Source organism: Orcinus orca, chromosome 1 (genome assembly GCF_937001465.1).
Source record: "Orcinus orca chromosome 1, mOrcOrc1.1, whole genome shotgun sequence".
NCBI classification, from domain to species: domain Eukaryota; kingdom Metazoa; phylum Chordata; class Mammalia; order Artiodactyla; family Delphinidae; genus Orcinus; species Orcinus orca.
Window position 1 is genome coordinate 208,376,140 of NC_064559.1, and position 8,875 is coordinate 208,385,014.

Below are 8,875 nucleotides of genomic sequence, written 5' to 3' on the forward strand. Positions count from 1 at the left end.
AATTTCCAGATTGAAAGGACCCACCGCTACCCAATGGACGGGACTAGACCCTCATCAACGTGAAATTTCAGAACGCTGGGAGCAGAGAAGATGCCACAAGCTTCTGAAGAGAGAATAAGTGGGGACTTACCCAGTGGTCCGGTGGGTAAGACGCTGTGCTCCCAATGCAGGGGGCCCAGGTTCGATCCCTGGTTGGGGAACTAGATCCCGCATGCGTGCTGCAACTAAGAGTTCACACACCGCAACTAAGAAGTCAGCATGCCCCAACTAAAGATCCCGCATGCCACAGCTAAAGATCCCACGTGCCGCAACTAAGACCCGGCACAGCCGAAATAAATAAATGAATAAATATTAAAATAAATAAATAAATAAGGAGAATAAGTGGGTCACATTACAAGGATTAGGAATCAGAATGCCTTCAAACTTCTCAAAGATAGCCTTGGAAGTTGGAAGACAATAGAGTGATGCCTTCGAAGGAGAATCATTTCCAATTTAGAATTTCCATCTAGAATTCAATACCCAGCAAAACTATCAGTCAAGTGCAAAGGCAGAATAAAGATATTGCAGCCTTACGCTGTTCAAAACACGTCCCTTCTCTGTACCCTTTCTCAAGGAGCTGCTTGGGGGATGGGCTTCACCAAACCATGAAAGAGGACACGTGTCATGTGGGAATCAGGAGATCTCACTTTGGAGTGAGGCAAATGGAGTCCCCTGGAGGGTGGTGGAGGGAGAGGCTAGGTTGACCACTGTGTACCAGCCCTACAGGGCAACCACCCTGGGGCTCAGACTTGAGAGGCAGGCACATTGAGGACCTGCCACCCAAAATCCTCTGCCACTGTTAACACCTCCAGTGCTCAAGTGTGGTGCTGAGAGCCTGGTCCAGGTTCCTATCTAGACTCGTCTTAACCGTGTACTGGGGAAGTTCTCTTTGCTCTGCGTCCTGCTGTCTGGATCAGCTGAGGACCCTCATTACACCCCCAAGGTGTAAAGAGATGGGCAGTTGTGTGCCTAGAAGCAGAAACTCAGAGCAGGCTGCTCATTCTGTGTTTTGGCAGATGTCCAGCACCTGGTCCTCCCAGATGCCCTGATTAAACCTACATGACCTGGCCCACTGACTTCCCGGAAAGGGGCTCTCCCAGAGGTGTGGCACCTTTCCTACGCACATTCTGAAGTGTCTTGGTTCCCCCGCAGCACTCCCTGCTCTCACCTGGGCTCTAGCCGCTCCTTCACCTTGGCAATGGAGCGGACGTAGGGCGTGATCTGCTTGGTGATGGTGGTCAGGTAGGCATTCTCCTGCTTCAGCTGGAGAAGGTCATGGAGCTGGGCTGTGGGGGCCCAGGCCAGAGCGTTAGGTCTTGTTGGCTTCAAATTCTTACTCTCCAGCCTCGAACCATCTAAATAACCCAACTATTTCAGTGATTACCTCTAATTAAAGAGGGAGGTAAGACTTGTGAAGGCATCCTACTTACTGAATGCTGATCTCAGATAGATCATTTGGGGGCCAGTTAGCAGCTGTGAGGCAAAGTCAAGAGCTAGGGGGAAGAGCACGGGGGTTCGTATCTGGTTAGTGGGTAACTGGCTTCCTGCCCCTGAAAGCATGTGGATTAGCTCCAGGACAGGGGTGCGCCCCGCTGCCCGGGACCTTCATAGATCCCCTGCTCGCTAGCCGCGCGCTGGTAGGGCTCCTCCCAAATCTGAAAGAGAAAGTAAGTCGGATATTGCACGTGGCCGTGAGTTGCAATTTCCCTTGACAGCATTTCTGTCCTCCAGCTACTCAGAGCCACAGGGCACTCCCAGCCAGTTCCCGTGGTTCCAGGCAGCAAAGGCCCAGGTTCCAGAGCCTGCCACACGAGGGCCTCCTGGGGCACCAGGCCAAGGTCCTCCTCCCCCTTCCTGTCCTGGGGTAGCTCCTGTACATGCTGACCGGTGGGGCCGCAGGGGAGGGAGGTTCCTCGGGAAGGGCTACCTCCTGGAAGACTGCTCTCATGCCCTCCACGGAAGCATACTCCAAGGCGATCTGTGTGTCCACCTGCAGGGACTTGTGCAGGATGTCACCCATGATCTCGGCCTTGATGAGCGAGTGGTGCTTGGTGAGGTCCCGGTGCAGCTCCTGTACCTGGTCCTTCAGGTTCTGCATCTCCGCCTGCAGGCGCTGGGGGGAGAGACCGCGTGAGTGCCTGTGTGTCCTGCAGGCTGGGCGCACTGCGGGGGCCTCAGTGGAGGGACGGCTTGCAGGCCAGGTGGCCAGGACTAGATTTGGCCACTGCACCTTGGCGAGAAGGGGTGGGGCCTTTCCCCGCTGGCAGGTCCCTGGCCCCCTCACCCGGTAGGAGTTCTCAAAGTGGCGGCAGTGTTCCGTGAAGGGTGAATCGTCGCCCTCCGCCAGCAGCACCTTGGTGCTGATGGACCGGTGCAGCGTGGGCTTTTGGACCGGTGACCCCAACATCTTTCCCACGGGGGAGGGGCAGCTGGGCCCCATCAGCACCTTGGGGCCCGAGCCCCCTGCTAGCCTGGGGAGAGAACTAGTGTGGATGTAGACGTGGGGGTTCCGGAGGGTCTCCCCTTCCCCCAGCCTCCCAGCGCGTTCTCAGCCTTCTCAACCCTCTCACCCCAGGCTGCACGCCACAACCACGCGGGAGCTCTGAAAACACCTGATGCAAGGCTGTGTACACCCAAGACCAATGACATCAGCAGGGTATTTTTTTTAAATCCTGAGGGTGATGCCAATGTGCAGAAGAGTCCACCAGGATACCCTCAGACAGTACGTTCACTCACACACACTCGACCTTGCAAATTTGGCTTGACGCCCAGTATCCCTTGCCTGGGGCCCTGGAGCTCTCAGCAGACACATCCAGCTTAGGCATTTCTCCTTAACTCCCCCGGGGTCTCCAGCTCTCTAGACTGGGCCCCGCCCCCCGCGGAAGTCAGACGCCCTGCGGCTTCTGGAGACCCAGGCCCCACCCTAAGCTACCCCTTCCTTTCAGGGCTTAGGCACCCCAGTCCGGGTGCAGCGGCGGCGGTTGGGGGAGCCCCTGAGTCCCTCTGTCCACCCCTGGCCTGGATCCACTCCAGGTCAGCTACGCGCTTCCGACCCAGGGCAGCCCCGACGGCTGTTTCCAGGCTGGGCGGACTCTCCCTCCCGCGTGGACATCTTTGGAGCCCAGACGCGGCGCGGGGAGCTCGGCGAGCTGGGAAGGGCGGCCCCCACCCCAACGGGGACCTTGTGCCCGCATCCCCTTCCCTGTCCCGGCGCCCCTGCGGCTCACGTGCTGGTACCGCCCCCGGCACCCGCCGCCCGGCGCGGTCCCAGCAGCAGCAGCGGCTCCAGGCAGCGCGCGAACTCGGCGCGGTGGTCGCTGTAGATCTGGGGGGACGGACGAACTCGCGAGGCAGCTCCAAACTCCGCGGGCCTCCGCCCCCGGCCCGGCCCACCCCGCGGCCCCGCCCACCTTGCTGCTCTGTGCGGGCCGTAGGCGATGTGGCCGCGTGACGATGCCCTGCAGCCTCTCCACCAGCTCCTGCGCTCAGGTGGGTGGGGGCGTGGGGGTGACAGGGAGGCGGGAGGACCGGAGGACGCGTCCGTCTTTAGGATTTCACCTGCCATCCAATCCTTCCACACCACCCCTGCCCCCAAATCCACAGGAAAGACTGGGGGGTCTGGACTCCAGTAGACACAATGCACTTTGGGGGAGAGGCTTATGCTCCCTTCTAGGCTTTGCTGTCCTCTTATTTTTTTATTTAGTTTTTGGCCGCGCTTTGCGTGGCTTGCGGGATCTTAGCTCCCCGACCACCAGGGATTGAACGGGGTGGAGTCCTAACCGCTGGACCGCCAGGGAATTCCCTGCTGTCCTATTAAAAGGGGTTCAGCCAGCCCCTAAATGTTTTGTAGATGATGGTGTGGAAGAGGGGGCTACCCAAAGACCCCCTGGTCCAGCCTCCAGGTAACAGGCTGCCCAGCCCTGAGGTGGGGGGCTCTGGTGTGCAGGGTGGGTTCCTGGTGGGGAGGGGGGGAGACACAGAAGCTGTGGGCACTCACATAGCCCAGGTCCAGGAACTCAGCCTTGTTGGCCAAGCTGAGAAAGGAAGAGCAGATGGCCAGGTGGACCTGTGAGAGGGACACTGCTCAGTGCCTGGGCTGGGTGCCCGGCCCTGCGCCCCCAGCTCCCCTTACCTGGAGGGTGGGCAGCAGAGTAGCCAAATGGGAGAGCTGCTCCTTGAAGGCCTTGTCCTTTTCTTCATACTGGCTGGGGGAGGAGCAGGCAGCCTCATCTCCAAGGGGAGGGCTGCCCACCCCCACTTTGGGGGCGGGCTCAGAGCTGGGTGGTTCCATCTCCCCACCAGCTTTGTGCATCCTTCCTCGACACCCCTTCCCTGAGCCCTGAGCTTTCCTCCTCACCCGTAGACACCTGGATGTCTTGCTCTCCAGGGTGGGCCGGCGCCTGCCCAGGCTATGAGATAGGTGTCTGGAGGTCAAGGGGCAGGGGATGGAGAGCCCGCCACCACTCACCTCTGCACAGCCTGCAGCAGCAGCGCTTTCCTCTCTGCCAGTTTGTCCTGGGAGGGAAGGTCTGCTACTGGCTGGGCAAACTCGGCCCTGCCACCTCCCAGTGCTCTCCCAGTCCCCTGGGCCCCAGCCACACAGCTGCTTAGGCTGGCTCTCTCCAGCCCACCAGCGCTGCTGCCCGGGCCACCTCCTTCTTGCATCTCACTGCCTGAGAGCCCTGGTGCCCTCACCTTAAATGTCACCTCCTGGGGGAAGTCTTCCCTGACGCCCTCTCACCACCAGCGCCAGCCTGGGGCAGGCCCGTGCTCCACCTCTAGAACTCTCCTGGCAGCTACGATTGATTAAGTAACTTCTGAAAGCAGCTCAAGACTTGCTGCCCTGCTACACTGGAAACTCCACACGGGCCCCCGGGGGGAGGGGCCTGCCCTGTGTCCCGGGCACCGGCCATGGCTGGTAAGGATGCTCAGCCTGTGGCTGTCTAGTCCCCCCTACCCCTCACCTGCATGCTGCCGAAGAGGGCGTGGATGGCAGCCTCCTCATCCGCCGCGCTGCGTCGCACCTCGTCCACCATCGCCTGCAGCAGTGCGATGGCCTCCCCTGTGGCGGTCTGCAGGGCCTTCACCGCCTGGGGACAGGGCGGCCTCAGCCTTGTGGGCGCGCGTTCTCCACCCCCGCCCCGGCGCGCCGGGCACCCCGCGCTCACCAGCATCGCCTGCTGCAGCCGCTCGCAGCCTTGCACGTACGCCGACTCGAGGTCCACGCAGTGAGCCCGGCTCTCCCTACGGGGAGCCCGCGGATGAGCCCTGCTTCGGGCCACCCTCCAGCCCCCTCACCTCCCGCGCCCTCTACCCACCCCTGCATGTCCCGGAAGCAGCGGATGCACAGCAGCGACTTCTTGTCGGTGGAGAACATGATGTAGGGCTCGGCGTGCAGTGCTGCGGCGGAGGGAGGGAGTGCGGCGGTGAGGGCTCCGGCCGGTGCCCGCCCCCATCCCCGCCCAGCGCTGGTCCCCATCCGGCACGCCGCACTCACTGCACTTCTGGAGCACGTCGCGGCTGCGCTGGCCCAAGGCCACGATGTCGTGGCGCGCGAACATGCGTGCCCGGTGCGTCTCATCGCGGCAGCGCGCGCACAGCGGCTGCCCGCACGTGTTGCAGAAGTACGTGGTCTCTGCGTCCTGCGGACAGAGCTCGGGCTCAACCCGCCCGTGAACTGGGAGCCTGATCCCATCACAGCCCGCGAGGGAACTGCAGCCTCCGCACGTCGTGGCTGTGCGTCTTGGCCCCGGCCTGGGGCAGGCGCGCGGTCACATGCAGCCCTTTCACGTAACCCCAACGCGCAGCGCTCTCATGTACCCAGTTTACAGACGAGAATATTGAGGCTCAGAGAATAGGTAAGTAGGTCCAGTAAGGAGCAGTTACCCAGGACGGTCTTGCGGAGGGGGTTACATGGGGTTGTGGGGAGGGCAGGCACTGCCTTTGCAAAACATTTCACCTATAACAAAAACGTATGTGTACACCTGTGTGTGTGTGAAGCCCCCCCTTGGCGCCCTCACTAGTAGCCACATGGATGCCTACGCCGGCCATCTGGAGTGGGAACTTGGTTGGGAGGCGAAAAGGAGTGAAGACCTGCAGGTGCCCTTCCCCAGGGCTGAGAGTCCAGGGCACTGACCCCAGCAATGGCTATGAAAGCACAGACCCCCAACTTCCTACGTTGCCACTCAAGGCCATTTCCTCCCCACGCTCTCCTGACCTCCAGCCCCTCACCTCCTGCTGGTTATGTCTGTACTTCTGTGTAGCACATATTCTAGAACTTGCCCGCCGTCCCAGACCTTTTGCTCCTGCAGGGACATCCTCCTGGGATTTGGAATACCTGGTCCAGCCTCCACAGGCCAGAGAGAGTCTCGCGTGCCCTTCACAGTCCAGCCTGAAGCCTGGCCTCTGCTCCCTGGTCTTTCAGGATCGCCCCTCCCCAACGGCACAATGTCCTCACTTCCCCTTGGGCTGTTGATAGCTGCCCACAGCTACCCAGGTAGCAGCGGACCCCAGAGGGCTGGCCTAGGCCTGTGCCCTGGCACGCCCTTCCTGTTCCAATTCACAACTGTGTTCTGAGTTGGGCACCAGTAAGCTCTCCCCAAATCGAAATAGCCTTAACCCCTGCAACTATCTTGGTGTTGGCCCAGGGCAGTTGTTTTGGACCTCAGTCTCCACACCAGTAAAATGGGGCCCACATTCTGGATACAGGGTGCCTTAGAGAGGCGTTGGAGAATGCCCTGATGGGTGATCCTCGGATGACATGGCACACACTGCAAGCGTCAGGACAGTGCAACCTGGCACCCTCCGCTCCCACCCCACCCCCAGGCGCCCCTGCCTGCTTGCCGCACTCCTGGTCGCAGTTGGCACAGCGCACCACGTCCATACCATCCCCTGAGCTGTCCACCAGGAACTGCAACAGCCGATCCACCGGAGGCAGCCCGCTGGGGCCCTTCACCACCGTCTGGTGTCTGCGGAGAAGCTCCAGCCAAGATCCGGAGGCCCCTTCCCGAAGGCTCCCTGCCCCCTTCCTACTCCAGACATTCCAGTCTGGAGCTAAAAATAGGGCGGCGGGAGGTGGGATGCCTGCAGGTCTGATGTCTGTAAATACCTCAGCCAGTGCTCTCCGACCCCGTCCCTTTCCAGTCCTAGGGGAATCTTGGGATGGGGCTGGCAACTCAGGGTGTCAAAGGCAGAAGGCTCCCCTCAACCCCCTCTCATGGCATTGGGCAAATTTAGGGCCACCCCGGGTAACTTGAGCCAACATAACCTGCTTGTGTTGACTGAAGACTTCAGGACCCCCAAGTGAGTTACTGGGAGTGTCCAGACACTGAGCTGAGATCCCCTACTCCAGCAGCATTGAATCCGACAGCACGCGCCCTCTAGCCCACCCTTGCCCCCTGACTTTCTGTGGGAGGCCTTGGGCCATAACCCCAGGTCTCAGTTACCCCATCTGTAAAATGGGCTGGAGCCTTCATGTTCTCTGGCAGAGAGGTGCAGGCTGCGGGCAGCCTCTCCCAGCCGTCTCCACAGGGAGTCAGAGCCTTGCCCTCCCAGCACCTAGGTCCCAGCCCAGCGGGGCCAGTCTCCCGTCTTAAGGGGCTCGAGGCACTCACTGGCACAGCGGGCAGGCGAGGCGGCCGTCGGCGGTGCGGCCGCGCAGGCAGCCGGCGCAGAAGTCGTGGAAGCAGTCCAGCAGGCAGGGGTGCTCGTACTGCGCGCGGCACAGCGGGCACACGAGCGGGGGGCCGCTCGCCGCGTCCAGGGCGCCCGGGCCCTCCAGGGGCGCAAAGATAGCTCCCGACATCTTCGGGCACAGCGCAGGAGGGCGGGGGGGCGCCCGCGGCCCCTCTGCCCCGGCGCCTCCTCCCTCCTACCTGGCCCGCTGGACCACGCGCGGCGTCCAGCGGTCGTGGAGCGGGGAGCAGCGAGGGTCCGGGGCTGGGGGCTGGAGCGCCGGGCGCGGGGAGAACGGGCAGGAGGCGCGCGGAGGGGCCAGACCCTGTGCCGCCGCCCTCCCCGCCTCTCCACGGCAGCCCTGGAAGGTCAGTCGGTGCCTCCTACCCAACGCCCAGCCTCCCCGGGCCTCCCCCCTCCCCTCCCCCCCACCCCAGGAATTCCCCTCCCGGTGTCCTCTGGGTGACCCGCAGCCGACACTCCTTCCGCGCCAGGCGCCCCCAGCCTCGCGCGCGGTGCCCCCGTCCACCTTCCCGAGGCTGGCGCCGGCTGCCTCGAGCCGAAAACCTGGACGGATCTCGGCGCTCGCCGCTGCTGTGACCCAGGGCTCCGGTTACGGCCACGGCCGCGGCCACTGCTCCCCTCGCCCGGAGGAGGAGAGGCGGCAACGCGCGGCTGGAAAGGACCCCGCCGGGCAAGGGTTCGAGGTTCGGACTGGACCCCGCCCGCGGTGACAGAGCCCGGAGCCCGGAGACGCGGGAGCGCCGCGCAGAGCGGGCTCCTCAGGGGGATACGGCCCCGCTGGCTAGGCCGGCTCTGTGCGGTCGGATTTGGGCCGGGACAGGAGTGGGTCCGCGCGGCCCTATTTCCTCGACGGGCAGTCGAGGGCGCCCGAGAGCAGCAGCCGCCCCTCCCTCCCACAGACACTCCAGTTCTTGCGAGAGCTCGTGAGAGGGCTTGGAAGCCCAGGGCTGCCTTTGGCAGGTTGGGTCTCTCGGCCAAGTTTCTGACCTCTCAGAGCCTCAGAGCTGGGGTAGAACAGGGCAGCCGCCCGGCGATGAAGTGAGACTTCAGTGAAGTGAAACGCACACCCTAAGCTTCCAAAATAATTAAGGCCCGACGCCCATCATCAGCGAGTTCCCAAGGTAGGTTTGGGTGGGAG

General features: G+C 62.4%; 1 protein-coding gene across 1 annotated transcript in view; it reads right to left on the reverse strand.

The window, feature by feature from the left end:
• RNF207 (ring finger protein 207) overlaps positions 1–8,086 on the reverse strand; it is a 14,406-nt gene extending 6,320 nt beyond the window's left edge. The window contains exons 1-15 of the mRNA XM_004272327.4: positions 7,653–8,086; positions 6,875–7,007; positions 5,537–5,681; positions 5,358–5,439; positions 5,208–5,283; positions 5,004–5,129; positions 4,508–4,554; positions 4,172–4,244; positions 4,037–4,105; positions 3,450–3,518; positions 3,267–3,364; positions 2,324–2,510; positions 1,967–2,152; positions 1,643–1,694; positions 1,208–1,325 (exon numbers count right to left, since the gene is read on the reverse strand). Of these exons, the coding sequence (XP_004272375.1) occupies positions 1,208–1,325; positions 1,643–1,694; positions 1,967–2,152; positions 2,324–2,510; positions 3,267–3,364; positions 3,450–3,518; positions 4,037–4,105; positions 4,172–4,244; positions 4,508–4,554; positions 5,004–5,129; positions 5,208–5,283; positions 5,358–5,439; positions 5,537–5,681; positions 6,875–7,007; positions 7,653–7,843 (1,652 nt within the window). The 5' untranslated portion in view covers positions 7,844–8,086. The remainder of the gene's footprint in view (positions 1–1,207; positions 1,326–1,642; positions 1,695–1,966; positions 2,153–2,323; positions 2,511–3,266; positions 3,365–3,449; positions 3,519–4,036; positions 4,106–4,171; positions 4,245–4,507; positions 4,555–5,003; positions 5,130–5,207; positions 5,284–5,357; positions 5,440–5,536; positions 5,682–6,874; positions 7,008–7,652) is intronic.
• Between the last annotated feature and the right edge of the window lie 789 nt (positions 8,087–8,875).